This window comes from Panthera pardus, unplaced genomic scaffold (genome assembly GCF_024362965.1).
Source record: "Panthera pardus isolate Hobbes unplaced genomic scaffold, ASM2436296v1 HiC_scaffold_10, whole genome shotgun sequence".
NCBI classification, from domain to species: Eukaryota; Metazoa; Chordata; class Mammalia; order Carnivora; family Felidae; genus Panthera; species Panthera pardus.
In genome coordinates this window covers 54338745-54359550 of record NW_026526655.1, presented here as the reverse complement: position 1 = coordinate 54359550, position 20806 = coordinate 54338745, and the positions used below count along the sequence as shown (strand labels likewise).

The 20806-nt window shown below is 35.9% G+C and overlaps 1 protein-coding gene across 7 annotated transcripts in view; it reads right to left on the bottom strand.

The window, feature by feature from the left end:
• Positions 1-20806, bottom strand: part of SESTD1 (SEC14 and spectrin domain containing 1) — a 151012-nt gene that overhangs the window by 31695 nt on the left and 98511 nt on the right. For all 7 annotated transcript variants that reach the window (XR_002083311.2, XR_002083315.2, XM_019460933.2 and 4 more), the window contains 2 exons: positions 18338-18549; positions 5102-5224 (listed from right to left, as the gene is read on the bottom strand). Coding sequence is in view for 5 of the 7 variants with exons in the window: in XM_019460933.2 (XP_019316478.2) it covers positions 5102-5224; positions 18338-18549 (335 nt within the window). In the remaining 2 variants the exon portion in view is untranslated. The remainder of the gene's footprint in view (positions 1-5101; positions 5225-18337; positions 18550-20806) is intronic.

Here is a 20806-nt window from a genome sequence, read left to right as displayed (position 1 = left end):
CCCTAGTTTGAACTTATAAGATAAAGGCCCTAGTAACCCGAACCAGGATGCAAACAAAACTAGTCTCGTTCATGAAATTAACACCTGAAATTAAAGAAACTCTTATCAGGAACTGCACCTGTCCTAAAAAAAATAAAATAATCAGTCTCCCGGGATGTAAGGGGAAAAAAAAAACTGTCATGCACGTGTACATGCGCACTCTTCAAATTAATCAAAATGTTTCTTTCTAAGAAATAGAATATAAAATTTATAGAACACTGAGTGAACAGGCTGCCTTCGGCTCAGTTTTGGCCATCCTCTGGTCTACCTCTTACAAACATTTAACTGCACAGAAAAGGATTACTTCATAGAAAAAAACACATCAATTCCAAGACATTGTAATTTGGATGCAGGCAGCAGATAAGGAATGAGCTTGAATGCTCACATACTAGGACAGAGGGAGTCATCGGGATTGACACTGGAATCATGTGGGAATTGGTGGTGATGCACAGCTGGTAAAATAATGGGTATTTATGCTTTTACCAAGAAATACAAATCCTAATTTAGGCGGAGAGAAACACTGCCAGCTCACTGAAGGCTAATATGTTCAGGAGAAGTGGGTGTTCACTCTTCATGTACATCTGTTTTGCTGCTTACTAGAAGGCACAACACAACAGTCTTCTCTTTGGAAACCAGAAGTCAGCACTGTGAGATGGGGGATACAAACAGAATCCTAAAGCATCAGAGATTTATGTTTTTGCATATTCCTATGATGTGCTTTTACTTGCAAAGAGAAAAAGAAAACTTTTAATAAGATAGCAGATCATAAGCTAATATACTCATCCTGCATCAATCTATTCTCAAGGTGACAATGTAGTGCCACTTATTGGTTTAAAAAGTGCAATTCTCTTTTGTAAACATTTAGAATGAAAAATTTCAAATATATTAAAAACTGGAAAAAACAGTATAATGAACTCTCTGTGCCATCTATTTTCAGTAACTATCAACTCAACTCATGGTGAATCCTGTTTCTTCTATACGTCCATCCTATTTGTCCTCACTCCCCAATTTTGAAACTATCACACATCATTTAAAATGAGATCCAGGGGCGCCTGGGTGGCTCAGTCGGTTAAGCGTCCGACTTCAGCTCAGGTCACGATCTCGCGGTCCGTGAGTTCGAGCCCCGCGTCGGGCTCTGGGCTGACGGCTCAGAGCCTGGAGCCTGCTTCCGATTCTGTGTCTCCCTCTCTCTCTGCCCCTCCCCCGTTCATGCTCTGTCTCTCTCTGTCTCAAAAATAAATAAACGTTAAAAAAAAAAAATTAAAAAAAAATGAGATCCATAATTAAGTCATCAATGATTCTTTTCTTTGAGCACCATGTCTATAAACGCAAACATCAATATATATGCATATGTCCTCAAGTACTAAGAGGACAGAAATGGAAAAAAATGTTATTATCTATTATCTTAAACATATCAAAGAAATTCAGCAGCTTTCTCTGAGAGTGAGCTAGTGAGCAAGACAGAGAGAAATATAGAAAGGGACAGAAAGAGAAGTACAGAGATGCAGACAGAGGAAAAAGGATTTTATGAGTATCAACCCAGCTACCCATTCATCAAAAAATGCTCTCTCCCAGTTTCTTCATGTATAAAAATAAGGTGATGGTATTATTAGAGTAGTCGAAAAGATCGGGGGGCCTGGGTGGCTCAGTCAGTTAAGTGTCCGACTTTGGCTCGGGTCATGATCTCACGGTTCGTGGGTTTGAGCCCTGCATTGGGTTCTGTGCTGACAGCTCAGCGTCTGGAGCCTGCTTCAAATTCTGTGTCTCCCTCTTTCTCTGCCTTTCCCCTGCTTGCATGCTGTCTCTCTCAATAATACATAAATATCAAAAAAAAAATTTTTTAAGAATAATCTAGATCATTTACAATTCAAAAATTCTGGAATTTTGTATTGATTTCATATAAGTAAACAAGTGCACAAGTAAACAAGAGCCATTCATAAGCAATGTGTTTCTTTTTTTTTTTTTTAGTTTATTTTTTGAGAGAGAGAGAGAGAGAGAGAGAGAAGCAGAGACAGAAAGAGAGAGAGAGAGAGACAGGAGAGAGTGCAAGCAGGGAAGGGACAGAGAGAGAGGGAGAGAAAGAATCCCAAGCAGACTCTGCACTGTCAACAGAGAGCCTGAGGCTCTCTCCAACTCACAAACCGTGAGACCATGACCTGAGCCAAAATTAAGAGTTGGATTCTGGGGCACCTGGTTGGCGCTGTCGGTTAAGTGGCCACCTTCAGTTCAGGTCATGATCTCGTGGTTCATGAGTTCCGGCTCCATGTCAGACTGTGTTGACAGGCCAGAGCCTGGAGCCAGCTTCAGATTCAGATTCTCCTCTCTTTGCCCCTCCACTGCTTGTGCTCTCTCTCAAAAAATAAACAAACATTAAAAGAAAAAAAAAAAAAGAATTGGATGCTTAGCAACTGGGCCACCCAGGCACCCCAGCAATGTGTTTCTTTAAATGACTTTCAAACTTTATAAATAAAAATACAAAAATAAAAATCTAAACACGAGAATCTCTATGTATACCCTTTGTAATTTCATCCACACTATATGCAATATAAAATGTACTTTTCAATTCCTTTTGTGAAGTTCTTCATAATAGGTGTATAATCCAACTTCTAACTATAATTATTCCTCTTGACATCTTAAAAAAATAATAAAATATAGATAAATCCTGTCTTTAGGATCCTCATGTGTCACATATCTTTATTTAAAAGATTTTGCGGATACTCTTATAACTAAATCCTCTAGATGAAGTCTAGAATGTTCTATAGCAAATACTGTTTTCAAGAACTAAAAAAAAACCCTGTTTTCAAGGGGCTAAATTAAATTACAGGATAACTAAATTATAGGATAGAGTTATACTATAGTAACATGCTCTAGAACAATCCACAGGGTTCAAATGAGTCACAGTTTATGTCAAAAATATCAACAGCATTAAGTTATTTAAAAAGTACCAAGAACATCAAAGGTTATAAGGTAAATACAAATTATTCAATTTTTTTAGCATAAAAGGAAAACACATTATGTTGGAACCTGTGAAATGTATAAAATACACATATTTTTCTCAATTACAGGATTTCATTTTTAAATCTCTTACAAGTACTAATTAGGAAAATTCCTGACAATATATACACTACCTTTAGATAATTCCAAATCCAAATCTTGTGATACCTCTTGCTTATACGTTATTCAGTGAGTTTACAAATTCTATAGAGAACAGTGTGTATTTTATCTGCCAATACTGCAGATTAGTAAAGCTGATTTGGGGAATATTATAATGAAAAAAATATAAAAAACTAAACAGAATGGTATGTATTAAGAAGGAAAATAATTACGTCAGATATTGTTAAAATACACCTTTAGTAAAGAGACAATGATACTTGGTCAACAATTCAAATTTATTCCTGAGAAAAGCATATTCAACATTTATTCTTTAATCTCATTTAGTTAAAATATACATTTACTAATACAATTATTTTATTTATTTGAGAGAGAGAATGCCCAACAGGCTCTGCACTGTCAGCACAGAGCCCAATGTGGAGCATGAACTCACAAACTGCAAGATCATTACCTGAGTCGAAACTAAGAGTCAGGAGGTTAACCAAATGAGCCACCCAGATGCCCCAACTAAAACTATACAACTTTAAAAAATTTTTTTAATGTTTATTTATTTTTAAGAGAGAGAAACAGAGTATGAGCAGGTAAGGAGCAGAGAGAGGGGGAGACACAGAATGTGAAGCAGGCTCCAGGCTCCAAGGTGTCAGCACAGAGGCCAATGTAGGGCTTGAACTCACAAATGGTGAGATTATGACCTGAGCTGAAGTTGGATGCTTAACTAACTGAGCCACCCAGGTGCCCTTAAAACTATACAATTTTTATTTATCACTTCAACTGGGGAAGATGTAGGGGAAAGAAAAAAACTGGATGTTCAGATAACCTGTAAATCTCATCTGGGTCCAGAGTTTAAAAGTATTTTTGATCAATTTTTTTCAGTTCTCTATTATCTATAGATCCTAGTGATCAGGATGCACGCTATAGTCACCTCTGAACACATGACCTTTTTTCCAATTAACACATAAATCCAATCAGAGTGTATTCTGATCACTTGGATTTGTCTTTTTGGGGACGTTGGGGGGGGGGGTGGCTTCTTTTATTACCTATTTAACGGAAAGATGTTTTATTCTTCATATTATATGTAAGGTTGAATGCTGTGTGTGTGTATGTGTGTGCAAACTAATCAATTAAAGCTACATAACCTACAAAAGTAGAAATTAATGTATTTCAGTTTATTTTTCCAATTTTCTAGTCAATCTATCGAAAGTACCATAAGAAATATAATTTGAGGGAAAAAAGGGATGAGCTAATTGATCCACAACTGAATGATCACTTTCTCAGTAATAAAGAGCTAACTCTAACAAAGCAGGGGCTTAACATATATCAACTTCCTCCATACACAAGTTGTTCAATTTTAAACCCTTTTGAACAATTATTATCTATAATCTGCCTATAGATTATTTGCTAATTGTATAACTGTGATTTGTTTGATCATCCCCTTCACAGATACAAACGAGAGCCTCTAAACGCACAAAGAATGGAAAGATATCCTGTACCCTCTGCAATCATTTTCCATCAGTTGTGACTAATGCAACAATTCTGGAATTACTCTCAGGCATTAATTGCACTGTATATACCCTAATAAGACAGGGACAGCCTCCCTGAGGATTTAAGGATCATAGTTTCTGTCGCAGGACTACAGATGAAGATTGTTTTTGTACTACCACTCTTTACTCTGTCACTGTAATTTTTTAAATTTCCCATGAATTAAAAAATTTTCACAAGAATTATGTTTCTATAAAAATATACAATTAAACTGGATTGGAGCCAAACGCAAAACCAAACTTCCAATGAATACATAGTAAGGAGTCAAAATGTACCTTATGGCCTCTGAATATTAAACATACTATACTTTATGTCCTGTGCTAAAGTTTACAGCAACTTATCTCTTAGTACCACATACGCTGATTATGCACAGTAATCACAGCACTGTAACTTCCAGAGGAAAAGCACTCACACTGTGCTGACTCTCGATCTCCTCGTGCTTTTGCTGCAGTGCCTGGGAGGCCCGGATGGAGTCTCCAATCCCCCACTGGGCTCGTAATTGTTCTGATCCAGGCCCTTCAAGCCAGTTCACAACCTATAAATGAAAGTTGAGATGAAACAATCAAAAGCTTCCCAAACATCCACTGTTTTCTCCTCCCAAAGTTCCTAAAGTATTTTTAATTTAAATTAAATTCTATTGTAAAGGCAATAAATATTTTTTTTGAAACTATATGGCCATAATCTGACAACTTTTCCAAAATCAAAATTTGAAAGAATGTACACTACAGCACCTTAGGCTTTCAGCCATCTGATCATCTGCCAGACTAAAAATGTGGAATGCCCCCATAAAAGAGGATTAAAAATTAACATACGATAAGAAATAAAAGAACTATAGGATTTAGAGTTGTAAAGGATATGAGAAATGACACTGGTCAAATTTCTTATCTACCACTTAAGAAAACTGAGTTTCAGAGATTAAGTGACTTCCCAAGGTAATCTAATCCATTATTAAAAACCTAGGACACAAAAAGCCATGTGTTCTGACTCATAGTCTTAACGTTCTCAAAATACTGCTAAAACTAAATGAATTAACTAATATGAAGCTAAAATACCATTTTTCTCTGTTCGAAAATTAAAAACTGTAGTTTTATACTACTAGAGTACACAAGAGGGGTCCTGGGATGAACTAAACATGCAGACCCACAGACCATCTGAGCTCCCACTTGTACCGCTCAGTAGGATGTAAGGTGATGAACTAAGTTTGCCAGAGCAGCATCAAACATTTTTCTTCTGCCAAGTCCCTGAAGCAGTCTAACAGTTCAGGCATAAGGAGATGAGATCCATATGGGACAGATTTGGGGGGCACTCTGGAATCAAAACTCCATAGTCCACAGTGGTCATGCATACTATAAAAGTCCTAAATTCGGAGCACCTAGGTGGCTCAGTCAGCTGAGCGTCCGACTCTGGATTTCAGCTCAGGTCGTGATCTTGCGGTTGTGAGACTGAGCCCTGCAATGGGCTCTATGCTGACAGCATGGAGCCTGCTTGGGATTCTCTCTCTCCCTCTTTCTCTGCCCCTTCCCTGCTTGCACACTCATGTACACTCTCTCAAAAATGAAATAAAACTTTAAAAAAAAGTCTTGAATTCAAGGATGCCCAAAGTTATGCCTTCCATCAAGTATTAGTTCTCCCCGTCCAGACCCAGAATAATTTTTACTATAAAAGCAATGTTGCCCACTAAACACAGATGACATTCCAAATTGTACATGTTTTCAAAGAAAGAGAGCTAGAGAGTTAAGCAAAGATCAAAGTCTCATGCAGAAAGAGTAAAGAATTGTGTTAACTCTTCACCCAGAAACACACACACACTAAAACTACATGGACACAGTAAAATAATTTTAACAGAAAAAATAATAGTATTATCAAGTTTTACCTGTTACTAAATTAAGGAATTCAATAACAGATGTACGGTTATGCCCCAAATGTAAACTTAAGATAGCTCCTAAAAAGTGAATGACGGTATGTCTGTAGCATAATATTACAGACCCTGGATAGACAGGCTTACCTCAGAACTTTATAACAAAGTATTACAGACCCATACTGCATTTCGTTATTATCAGGTTAAAATTTATTCCTTCAAAAATCTAATAGTTCATGTAATTTTTAGTAGTTATATAAAAGTACCACATCATAGGGAAAAATCATATATATTTCTTTCAATTAAGTTTTCACATGCACTGCATTTTCATGTTACTCCAAATTTAAGTGCTACATTTAATTCTTACAGAGTACAAGGAATTTCTATCCTGTGTTGCTCACTTTATATTATACTATAAAACTATAATGATTTTCTATGTGGCTACAATTAAAATTTTCAGTAGCTGCAAACTTATAAAAATTTTTAATGTTTGTTCTTTTTTTTTTTTTTTTTTTGATAAAGAGAGACAAAGCATGAATTTCGGGAAGGGGCAGAGAGAAAGGGAGACAGAGAACCCAAAGCAGGCTCCAGACTCTGAACTGTCAGCACAGAGTCTGACGCAGCGCTCAAACTCATAGACCTCAAGATCATGACCTGAGCAAAGTTGGACACGAAACTGACTCACCCACCCATGCACCCCGCAAAACTCTGTTTTTAAGAAGACTGACCTCCTTGCCTGCCTTCCTCCCTCCCTCCTATCTGTCCAACCAACTGTCCAATCAACCCACCCCTTATTAAAAGCTGAGTAATGTATCACATGTATCACTTCAAATACCACTTTTAAGGCTCCAGGTATCTACCGTTGAGAAATCTTTTATATGCCCTAAATGTAAACTTAGGGAGTGGGTATATGTGTATATATGTGTGTGTGTGTGTGTGTGTGTGTGTGTGTGTATATATATATATATATATATATGGAGAAGTTCATATGCAGCATTTTTTTCCCTAATTCTATGTTGTTTGCCTAGGAAACATTTTCAGTAGAGATCTTGAATTCAATGACAATGTCATGTTAGTATACATTATAAAATTGCTCTCTAAAACATGTTTCTATTGGAACATCCAAGTCATTAAAGTTCTAACTGAGCATAAGCTGTGCAAAGTGTACAAACTATTGCTTTTAAAATGCTTCTGCCAAATTGAACAACAGAAATCTCTCCAGGTATATTTTTAAATATTATTAAGATTGAATAAATTGCAAGTGTTTGTTTACTAAAAGTATATGATCTTTAGTGAATTCTATCCTCATGTTCTTTGCCCATTTATGTTCTACAAGGTTTTAATACTAGGAAGCAAAAATTTAAAAACAAAAAATGTCAGAATATTACTCTGTATTCATGGAATAGCCTTAAGTGCTTTAATTTTCTTGGCTAAACTGTTTTCAGAGTCCTAAGTTCATCTGCAAACCCTTGCTCTGAAGTTCTTTTTGGAATACCGTGCTTTGCTCCTCAATATCTCTACTTTTCTGCTTTAACCTTTTGTATGAGCAGTCCTACTAGTACCCTAGGATAGGGTACTAGGGTCCTGTTTTTCTCTGTTGGCCTATGGAAAGTATCACTCTTTCACCGAGTAAGAAAGCACAGGGCATGAAATTCAATTCTGAATTCTGGCTCTGCTCCTACTAGTAGAAACACTTTGGTCTGTCCATCTTTAAAATAGCATCTATGCTACATACCATACAAAGCTGCTGTCAGGATTATACCAGTCATTAAATGTAAGACACTTAGCACAGTAGATAAATACTAGTAATTGTTTCCTTCTTTGCCTTTCCCACTTTTCTGAAGAAAAAAGCCTAGCTCCTCTTTATTCAATCTTTTTATTAGGTTTTTAATTTTAATTCCAGTATAGTTAACAATAGAGTATAATATTAAGTTCAAGTGTACAACATGGTGTTTCAACAATTCTATACATTACTCAAGGCTCATCATGGTAAGTGTACTCTGTAATCCCCATCCCGCCCATCTCCCCTTTGATCATTAATCAGTTTGTTCTCTACAGTCAAGAATCTGTTCCTTGGTCTTTTTTTTTTGCCTTGGCTCATTTGTTTCTTAAATTCCACATGAGTGAAATCATATGGTATCTGTCTTTCTCTGAATGACTTATTTCACTTAACATTATACTCTCTAGCTCCAATCATGTCACTGCAAGCAAATGGCAAGGTTTCATTTTTTATGGCTGAATAATATTCCATTGTATATATACACCACATATTCTTTATCCATTCATCTAAGGACAGACTAAGATCCATCCTTGGGCTACTTCTCCAATTTGGCTACTGTAAATAAAGATAAATTTATTGTATATGCAATAAATATGGGGGTGAATGTGTCCCTCTGAATTATTATTTTCACACTCTTTGGGTAAACAACCAGTAGTATGATTATTGGATCATAGGGTAGTTTTATTTTTAAATTTTTGAGGATCCTCCATACTGTCTTCCAGAGTGGCTATACCAGTACAAGAGGGCTCCTTTTTCTCCACATCCTCACCAACACTTGTGGTTTCTCGTGTTTTTGATTTTAGCCATTGTAACAGGTGTGAGGTGACATCTCATTACAGTTTTGATCTGCATTTCCCTGATGATCAGTGAGGTTGAGCATCTTTTCATATGTCTGTTGGCCATCTGTAGGTCTTCTTTGGAGAAATGTTTGTTCATGTCTATTTTTTAATTGGATTATTTGTTTTGGAGTGTTGAGGTGTGTAAGTTCTTTATATATTTTGGAAACTAACCCTTCGTTGGATATGTCATTTGCAAATATCTTCTCCCATTCAGTAGGATTTTAGTTTTCTTCATTGTGCAGAAGCTTTTTATTTTGATGTGGCCCTAATAGTTTATTTTTGCTTTTATTTCCCTTGCCTAGAAAAAAATGTTGCTATAGCTGATGTCAGAGAAACTATTGCCTGTGCTCTCTTCTCAAGTTTTTATGATGTCAGGTCTCACACTTCGATCTTTAATCCATTTTGAGTTTATTTTTGTGTATGGTAAAGAAAGTGGTCCGGTTTCATTCTTTTGCATGTTGCTGTCGTTTTCCCAACACTATTCGCTGAAGAGACTGCCTTTCTCCCATTGCATATTCTTTCCGCCTTAGTTGAAGATTAATTGACCATGTAACTGTGGGTTTATTTCTGGGCTCTCTATTCTGTTCCACTGACCTATGTGTCTATTTTTGTGCCAGTACCACACTGATTACTACAGCTTTGTAATATAACTTGGAAGACTAGAATTGTGATACCCCAATTTTGTTTTGAAATCTTGAAAAAGACTGCTTTAGCCGTCTTGGGGTCTTTTGCGGTTACATCCAAATTTTAGGATTGTTTGTTCCAGTTCTGCAAAAAATGCTGTTGGTATTTTTGATAATAGCTACATTAAATCTGCAGATTGCTTTGGGTAGTATAGACATTTGAACAATATTTGTTCTTCCAACCCATGAGCATGGAGTGTCTTTCTATTTCTTTGCACCATCTTCAATTTCATTCATCAGTTTTTCATAGTTTTCAGGGTACAGGTCTTTCACCTCTTTGGTTAAGTTTATTCCTAGATATTCTGTTTCTGGTGCAACTGTAAATGGGATTGTTTTCTTCATTCATTTCCCCTTTTTACTTTTTCATTATTAGTGTATAGGAATGCAACAGATTCTGTACACTGATACTGTATCCTGCAACTTTACTGAGTTCAGTTATCAGCTCTAGCAGTTTTTTGGTGGAGTCTTTAGGGTTTTCTATATAGAATGTCAGGTCATCTGCAAATAGTATTTTACTTATCAATTTTTTTTAGGTTGTCTAATTACTGTGGCTAGGACTTACAGTACTTTGTTGATAAAAGTGCTGAGAATGGACATCCTGGTCTTGTTCCTAACATTAAGGAAAAACTTTGTTTTATCACCATTAAGTATGATGTTGGTTGTGGGGTTTTGATATACTGCCTTTATTACACTGAGGTAGGTTCTCTTTAGGCCTGTTTTGTTGAGGGTTTTTAACATGAATGGATATTGTACCTGTCAAATGCTCTTCCTGCATTTATTGAAATGGTCATATAGACTTTATCCTTTTACTGATGTGTGGCCATTCACTCTTTACAAAGTTTCACATCTGTATTTTACAGGAAGATCCCTGAGGTTCTTAACAAAGTCCGTGAACTGTTTCATTCAATATTTTAAAAAATGGAAATAAAAAGAAGAAAAAAAAGTCTTAAGGACATTTATGTAAACATTTTTAAACAATTTTCCATTTCCTTTTGGGAACTCAATTCTCATTGATTGCTATACATTACGAATACAGACATAAAGATAAATATAAAATGCTAAGGGTGGAATGAAAGCCTCCCAAAAGTTTTTAACTATTAATAATGCATTACATGTTATTTTTAAAAACCTAAAGTATTATTTAAACATTTAAACTATGATTTTAGAATATTCTACAAACAAAAAAAGCAGATTAATATAAATCATGATAACTGAGGAAAAACAATTCATTAGCATGAAACTTCCAAAGAGTCATAAATTTAAAAATAAATTTTAAATAAAGCATACATACACTTGGTGCAAAAAATGTTACATACTCAAGTGCACATATAGTTTTAATGTATGCTGAAAGTAATTTTCCTTAGTATGCAACACCAGTAATGTAGACACAGTAAATGTATGACTATTTCTAACAAAAACAATGCAAATGGAGGTTGACGCCCTAGTAAACAAGTCTATTTAAATGCATTAATGATGGTAGTTTGCCAAACTAGGCTATAAAACTTAATTTTAATCAGGATATCTTGCTCAATCTGAATATTAACTTACTGCAAAAACAGTTTCATGCCCAATCCATATCAATGTGACCCCTCAAGTGGTTACACTGATATGCAAAGTATAACCTTGGAGATGTGTTCTTTTAAAAAAAATTTTTATTTAATTTTTAAAATTTACATCCAAGTTAGTTAGTATATAGCGCAAAAATGATTCCAGGAGTAGATTCCTAAATGCCCCGTTTAGCCCATCCCCCCCCCCCACAACCCCTCCAGTAACCCTCCGTTTGTTCTCCATATTTAAGAGTCTCTTCTGTTTTGTCCCCCCCGTTTATTAGTTTTTGTTTCCCTTCCCTTATGTTCATCTGTTTTGTATCTTAAAGTCCTCATGTGACTGAAGTCATACGATATGTCTTTCTCTGACGAATTTTCCTTAGCATAATACCCTCTAGTTCCATCCATGTAGTTGCGAATGGCAAGATTTCATTCTTTTTGATTGCTGAGTAATAATCCATCGTGTGTGTGTGTGTGTGTGTGTGTGTGTGTGTGTGTGTGTGTGTGTGTGTGTGTGTTTATCCATTCAACCATCGATGGACATTTGGGCTCTTTCCATACTTTGGCTATTGTTGATAGTGCTGCTATAAACATTGGGGTGCATGTGTCCCTTTGAAACAGCATACCTGTATCCCTTGGGTAAATACCTAGTAGTGCAATTGCTGGGTCATAGGGTAGTTCTATTTTTAATTTTTTGAGGAACCTCCATACTGTTTTCCAGAGTGGATGCACCAGTTTGCATTACCACCAGCAGTGCAAAAGAGATCCTCTTTCTCCACATCATTGCCAACATCTGTTGATACCTGAGTTGTTAATGTTAGCCATTCTGACAGGTGTGAGGGGGTGTCTCATTGTGGTTTTGATTTGTATTTCCCTGATGATGAGAGATATTGAGCATTTATTCATGTGTCGGTTGACCATCTGGATGTCTTCTTTGGAGAAGTGTCTATTCATGTCTTTTGCCCATTTCTTCACTGGATGATTTGTTTTTTAGGTGTTGAGTTTGACCAGTTCTTTATAGATTTTGGATACTAACCCTTTATCTGATATGTCATTTGCAAATATCTTCTCCCATTCTGTTGGTTGCCTTTTAGTTTTGCTGATTGTTTCCTTCGCTGTGCAGAAGCTTTTTATTTTGATGAGGTCCCAGTAGTTCATTTTTGCTTTTGTTTCCCTTGCCTCTGGAGACGTGTTGAGTAAGAAGTTGCTGTGGCCAAGATCAAAGAGGTTTTTGCCTGCTTTCTCCTCAAGGATTTTGAAGGCTTCCTGTCTTACATTTAGGTCTTTTGCCCATTTGGAGTTTGTTTTTGTGTATGGTGTAAGAAAGTGGTCCAGGATCATTCTTCTGCATGTTGCTATCCAGTTTTCCCAGCACCACTTGCTGAAGAGATTGTCTTTATTCCATTGGATATTCTTTCCTGTTTTGTCAAAGAATAGTTGGCCATACGTTTGTGGGTCCATTTCTGGGTTGTCTATTCTGTTCCATTGATCTGAGTGTCTGTTCTTATGCCAATACCATACTGTCTTGATGATTATAGCTTTGTAATACAGCTTAAAGTCAGGGAGATGTGCTCTTAAAATCTACCATGACAAATATTTGCAGAGGCCAAAAATGCATGTGACTATATAACATTCTTTCCTAGCCAGGCTGTTTTCTAAAGGCTGCATGAGAGAATATGTGGAAGACTGTGGGGTCAAACCGGTCAGAAGGACATGTCAAGCAAATGTCAAGCATCTGACCTGAAGAACTGGGAGAACTGGAGCATAGCCTCCCACTGTACACTTATGCAACTAGGAGTGTATCCTATTTTCCATCCATGATTCCTTTTTCTACAAAGGAAGAAAAGCACATGGATGATCTTAGAAAGAACATTTGCAATGCTGGCAGTAATTACTACCAGAGTAAATAATGAGAATAACGACAGCATATTTCAGTGAAGTGGCATCAGCTCCTTCCCAGAGCACATGAAAATCTAATTTTTAAATGTAGTAGCAGCAGCAGCATGGAGAAGAACCTCTGCATACCACATGAACTCTTAATGCTACCAATTTAAACTGTGGGGAATAAATGATAATTACATTGGTTATTACCTGTCATAGAGTTTATCTATTAGAGCTATTGATTTCTCTTTCATAATGCTGTCAGTAATAAGACAGTAAAAAAGAAATTTGGAAAAATTCAATTTTCACTAATTTAACATAAACAGTGACACTCAACTTTATGATTATCTTTATACAAACAAAATTTTTTTTTTCATTTTCCCCAAATTTGCAAGACTATAGACAGTACAGTTTATGCTCTGTGTATGCTGACATGATCAATACACATGACTATATAGCTACATTTACGTAATCACTCTGGCTAAAGAAATAAATTTTTGCCTAAGATGTGACCTGTGAAAAATAGAGAGCAGAAACCATTACATGAAGATTAATGTTCTATCCAATTAATGTGTAACTCACATAAAGAAAATGAATTGTAATAAAGGTTATTTGTTTTTAACCATAATCTCATTACCATCATCACCATCATAAATATCATCACCTCCCTTCTCTAGTTTCTTATCCAATTGAGCTAGTCCATCATTTTAAAAATGCATGTGCCACTCTGTTTTTTTATCATACCCACTGATCCCATGTAGTAAAGTATAAATGCTGGATGATCCCATCACCTGTGTTCTCTGTGCCTGCACCTCAACATCTAGCTAAGAATTGATAAGGTCACACAATAAGCCAGAAAGTTTCTGCCATAAATCCAAGATTAACACCAACTAAAAATACAAGTACAGTTGTGTGGTAATTTTACTCTTCCAATTCTCACAAAGAAAATTTTGAATTCTCTCCACTTTTATTTTAACCTCATCCTCTTCAACCACCACTACCTACTCCACCTGCAAACCTGTACCTCTAAGCAAATTGCCTTTCTCTGTCTTACTTTACAGAAAAAAAGAACACATCACACAGGAACCCATTCATCTTCATGACGTCTGACTTGTACGGAGGCACCTCTGGATCCATCCTACCCACCATTCCTCCTGTTACAATGGAGTTCTCCCTGTTCTATTCTAAAGCTAATCCTTTCAACTGTGCTTTGGAAGTCTATTCATTTCTACTTTGTCAGGAACTTGATAGTATTAATTATCCTTTCTTTCCTGTATATTCAACCCCTCCTTCCAAACAGATACTTCTTCCTGGTCTTTAAACCTCTTACAGCTTTCCACATTACTTTAAAAAGATAAACAAAATTATACCTGACCCCTGTTGTGAGCTGAGTTGTGTTCTTCATAAAGTTGAAATTCCTACCCTCAGTACTTCAGAATATAATCATACTTATCTGAAGACAGGGTCTTTAAAGAGGCAATTAAACTGAGATTGAAAATATATAAACAAAATGAAGTTGTTACGGCCCTAATCTGACTAGCATCCTTAAAAGGAGGAGAAATTTGGACACAGACAGGTACAGAGGGAAGGCAATGTAAAATACAGAAAGATTCTTGGCACTGACAAGCCAAGAATCTGGGACAGATTCTTCCCTCACTGCCTTCAGGAGGAATCAACTTTGCTAACACCTTCATCTTATTAAACTTTTAGCCTTTAGAACTGTGGAAAAATAAGTTTCTGTGGTTTAGGCCACCTGGGCTGTGGTACTTCATTACAGCAGCCTTTACCAAATTAATACCACCCTTTTTCTATCACTTCTAGGCATTGCTATTTCTCATCATTCCCTCAGAGACAAAATTCTCAGTGAGTTGTCTACACTCACTGCCTCCTTCACCACACTTCACTGTCATTCCAAATCCACTCCAGTGTGCTTCCAGCCCTCCATGCTTAGGGATCACCCGTGGCCTCAATCTTGTGCATTCTAATGGACATGTTAAGCTGTCCTTTTATTCCATCTTTTAGAGCATTCCACAGGGTTCCTGAGTCTATCCTGAAATGCTCTCTTCCCTTGGCTTCCATGACACAGAACTCTTACACACTTTTCTCCTCCATTTCTGGCCAATCCTTCACTGCCTTCTTTTCAGGAATATGCTCCTCTATCTTGTCATTAAATGCTGGAGTTTCTCAAAGCTCAATGAAAAAGACCTCTTCTCACCTAGTCTCAGCACTTTCCTCGGGCAATTCTCACCCACACTAATGCTTTTAACTGCCATTTATACATGATGACAAACAACTAAGTGATCAGCCCAGACCTCTCTGATTTCTGGACCTGTTTGGGACTACCCTTCTAATTTTTGGTGTCTCAAAGTCACCTCAAATTCAACGTGTCTAAAACCAAACCCATGTTTCTCACACCCTTTTCCACCCACACTTAAACCCAGCGTTCCCTAACTGGACAAGACTACCCATCAAGTCTTGCAAGCCAGAAAAATGATTCATCTCTGATTATCTTACTCTTACTCCCACCACTCTCCTTGGGGCTTGGTACAATTGCATTTTTACTCACCACTGTATTCTACCTAGCAAAAAGTCACACCACTGTAGACATTCATTTTTTAATAAGGGAACAATAGATACTATTAATAGAAAACTCATTATATGCTAGACACTAAACACTTTATAAACATTATTTTCTTTAATCTTTGTGTTTTTTTTTAATGTTTATTTATTTTTGAGAGAGAGAGAGAGCGCGAGCGAGAGCACAAGCAAGAGAAGGGCAGAGAGAGAGGGAGACGCAGAATCCGAAGCAGACTCCAGGCTCCGAGCTGTCAGCACAGAGCCCGATGCAGGACTTTAACTCATGAACCACGAGATCATGACCTGAACGGAAGTTGGCCCCTTAACCGACTGAGTCACCCAGGCGCCCCTATTAAGCAGGTATTATTATTGTTGTTGTTATCCTCAGTCTACTGAGTAGGAAGCTAGTGCACTGAGAAGTTACACTTCCTTCCCAAGAGTAAACAACTTGGAAGTAGTAGAAAAAGGTGGACCCAGATCACTTAGGTCAGTTATATACCACTATGCTATTCTATCTTTATGGTTTTCAAAGATACTCTCAGGCTACTTGGCTGAAGTGTACCTGGGTTTAATACTGTCTATAATTTACAAATATATTACATAGAAAAAGTTGTCCACAATTAATGTATGCTTGGAAATCTTCCCTTTATATGCGGCTATCATGAGAAAGACTAAATTCTTTTGCCTGAAATTCACCATCCTCCATGATCCAACTTCCCCTTCTTTTCAAGTCGTTTTCGCTCTAACACCCTGATGTTCCTAGTCAGGGGTCAACAAACTACTGCCTGCAGGCGAATTCTGACTACCCACTATTTTTGCAAACAAAGTTTTATTTTAGCATAGCCACACATTTGTTTACATTATGTCTACACATTACAATAGAGTTAAATAGCCACAGCAGCTCCAAGAACTGTACAGTCCACAAAGCCTAAACATTTACTATTTGGCCCTTTATAGGAAAAGTTTGCCAACAACTGAACCAGATATATAGACTGGACTCTAGTGCAATGGAGATAAATATAATGCTACCATTAATCAAGCGCTGGGTTCTTTCAACAAACCTTTATAAAGAGGTCTTGTTACCCCTGTTTTAGTTAATGAAGGGAAGAAAGGGAAAGAAAGGGAGGTTAAAAAAAGAAGGAAGTCAGGGGTGACTGGGTGGCTCAGTCAGTTAAGTGTCCAACTTCAGCTCAGGTCATGATCTACCGGTTGGTGAGTTCAAGCCCCATGTCGGGCTCTCTGCTGTCAGGGAGGAGCTCACTTTGGATACTCTCAAAAATAATAAAACACATTAAAAAAAAAGGAAGGAAGTCAAACTGAGGCTCAGGTGCGTGAATAATGTGATCATGATCACACAGTAAATAAGTGGAGGAACTGAGATTTAGATCTTACTTGTTGACCATGCTTTATGATTCAAAGGCCAAAAACTTCCCATGGTGACTTACTGCTTCCTTTTTCCTCAACAGAGTTTGGGATTTCATACTGCTAGTGTTTATTCATGTTAGTCTTTCCGCTGCACAAGGTGCCAATTCTCCTTTAAAACCTAAAGGAGGTGCCTGGTGAAGTCTTTACATATTCTTGGAGAAAAAGCTCAAGTATGCTAAATCTTCCTAGATTACCTACAGCCAGAGGAACAATCCTTCCTATATAAAGGCCCACACATTTCAGTCATACCCTTGAACACTTAAGACTTTGTCCCCTTAACGTGATGATAGCAAAAACCACATATACCGTTACATAATTCTATAGAAAACCCACCAAATGTCTTCTACATAATAAGCACTTAAAAAATATTTACCTTATGAACGAATTAATCTAGATAAAAACATTGGGACATTTCAATGTGGGATTTTTTTAAGTAAGAGATTTAAGATCTATTTCTTAATAATTCAACAGATAAAAACCAGGATGTGGTCTAAGTAACAGAAATGTCTTAGTATTGAGTTTTAGTATTTTTAGCCTATTGTTTTAACAAAAATTTTAAAAGGAACTAAAGATTCATAAGTATTAAATACATTTAAAGGTTTCTATCAGCATTAAAAAATAATGAAATTTCATACTAAAATTCCTTATATTACATGTCATCATTTTGCTAGGAAAGAAGAACTCTCCATAATGCCTAAATTAACAAAAAAACAAGTTATTAGAAATTAAGAATAAATCAATAATCAACAATAAAATGTTATTTATTGCAAGAATACAGAGACCACAATGTTTCCAACAACTAGTTATTTTTAAAGTTCATAATAATAATGTAAGATGTATGCTCAATGTCATCACTGTAGAAATAATATAGTTTTAATGCAAACGCTATTTGTAAAGATATAGAGAAAATGATTTTAGTGTGGTTTGATATGACTTAGGTTCTCTACATAGTATAAATAAGGCTTAGTATAAAATCAGTCACACAGGAAAAATTATTTCTTAAAAACTCTAGCATTTACAATTTTCAAAAGTTAAACATATTCAAATCAGACACCTACCTGCATTACCTTCTGCTGAATCTCCTCTAACTGTGTACGCTTACTACGTTGCCTACAAACTTCCTGGTAGCGAGTATACTGCTCTCTCAGTGAATCTAATAACTTCATAACCTGTGGCTGGGCCAGCAGTTCATCATCCATAGGAGACCATGAGACCCCTCCATCTGAGCCATTAAATCGACGCTGCTGTAATTCGGACAACAATTCATGCCCTTTATGAATGAAAGATACACAGTTATAATTAACATCCATAGAGAAATACAATTCTTATTTATCACTCTTCTCCATTCTAATCCTTTATTTTTAGAACCTATCTGCCTATATGTCTGCCTAACTATCTACCAGGTTATAAGTACTGAAGTGCAACTTTTAAATTTATATAGAAATGAGTTGGAAAACTGCATATATGAATATTAACATACATATAAACTATACATATGCTATATATCATGAATGTATATACTATATATGCTACACTATTTAGTAAAGATATTGTTTTCTAAAGCTGTCATTACATTCTTTGTTATTTGTGGATTCATTACTCAGGAAATTATGCCAACCAATCCTCTTTCCCTGTAGAACACAATTACGCTCTGAGATTTCTGTATGATGGTAGTAACTAGTATGTTCTATCTGATGATACTAATCAATACTAAGCAGGATGTTGTAGGATTTCAGTATTAACCCATACCCTTAATCATAGCACCTAAGACGAAAGCTAACAGTGTAATAACGTGTATGATTATGGGGAGAAAGCTTTATTACTGGTATGAAATAAAATTTAAATAATCTGTCTATAGGAATCTCTATAATTATTAACTGCAAATCATGATGGGCCACACCAGTGTCAGAATTGTATTCATTGTTATTCAATTACAGCAAACTCATGTAAAGAAAATGCATTCATGCATGAGAAATTAAAATTGCAGAATGTGCAATATCTAAAACTGTAAATATATTAGCAATTTTAAAAGTGAATAAATCACAAACTGTTTTTCCAGGATAATACTATTTCAATTATTAGACAAGGACCAAAAAAATATGCAGATACTTTTAAATTCTCTTAATCTTTATTCAGGGAAACATCCTAAACTTAAATGTCTTTAAATATATGGAAACAATTTTTATTATGATTTGTAGGTATTTCCAGTTTCTAAAAGATAACCAAAATTATTCTAAACTTCTCTATTTTTATACTCTCTTCCCATCCCTACTTTAAGACTTAATAGCAGGGGTGCCTAGGTGGCTCAGTCAGTTAAGCATCCTACTCTTGATTTCTCAGGTCATGACCTCATGGTTCAGGACTTCAAGCCCCAGGTCAGTCACTGCATTGAGTGTGGAGCCTGCTTGGGATTCTCTTTCTCTCCTTCTCTCTCTGCCCCTCCCTGGTTTGCACACACGCACGTGACTCTCTCAAAGTAAATAAACTTAAAGAAAAAGATAAATAAACTTAAAAACATTTAAGAGTCAATAGCATATTAAAAAAGAACTTAGTGGCATATAAAGTTAATTTTAAAATACAAATTTAAAAAGTTCTTAATTCAAGGGCTTCAGTAGCTTTGAAAATGTTAAATAGAAACACTGAATTACATTTTAAACCTAGAGTAAGCCATATTTTTACGGACAGTCTACTGTATCTGCTAAACATGTAGCAATTCAGAGATTACAATTATTTCTTTGTTCTCTAAGGAAGTAAGATCTATACCATACTGAAAACACTTGGCACAACTGAATCAATACAATGGAGATATTTTGAATTTATTTCTTTACTCTTCATTATGTTTTATAATTAGAAGAACAACTGCTTCAAAGACTTTTGCCAAGACTCTACACACACACACATTTATATATATATATATATATATATATATATATATATATATATATATATATATAGTTTATACACATACACATGTGTGCACACACACACAAAGCCACTAAGATCGAAGTAATTTATTTTTCTGCTTTTACAATTGATACCCTTAATGTTTTCCTTATGGAAACATTTCCATTAGAGGAGCAGTACCACATAATGATTTCAAAGACCATACTTTGAAACCAAACTGCCTTGGTTCAAGTCCCAACTCCAGCATTACTAGCTGTGCAACTTGCATAAGTTACTAAGCCTTTTTTGCCTCAGTTTCCCCATCTTAAAATTCGGACAATAGTAACCTGTTTTTAGTGATATGGTGATAGATGGAGTTTAACAGTTACTCTTCATGAGCAAGTTTTTCATATCCCTAAGCCTTGGCCTCCTCAAGTACAAAACAGAGAAAATAGTAACAAATTATCCCAAGAGATCATTAGGAGAATAAAACATGACAATACCTAAAAACACAATCTTAGAACATAATGACTATACAATAATGTCACAGCAATCCAATGAAATAGAAACTTTTATCTCTATTTTACAGATAAAGAAGTAAATACAAATATTTCAAGGGAGAAATAATTTAACTATTTATCATT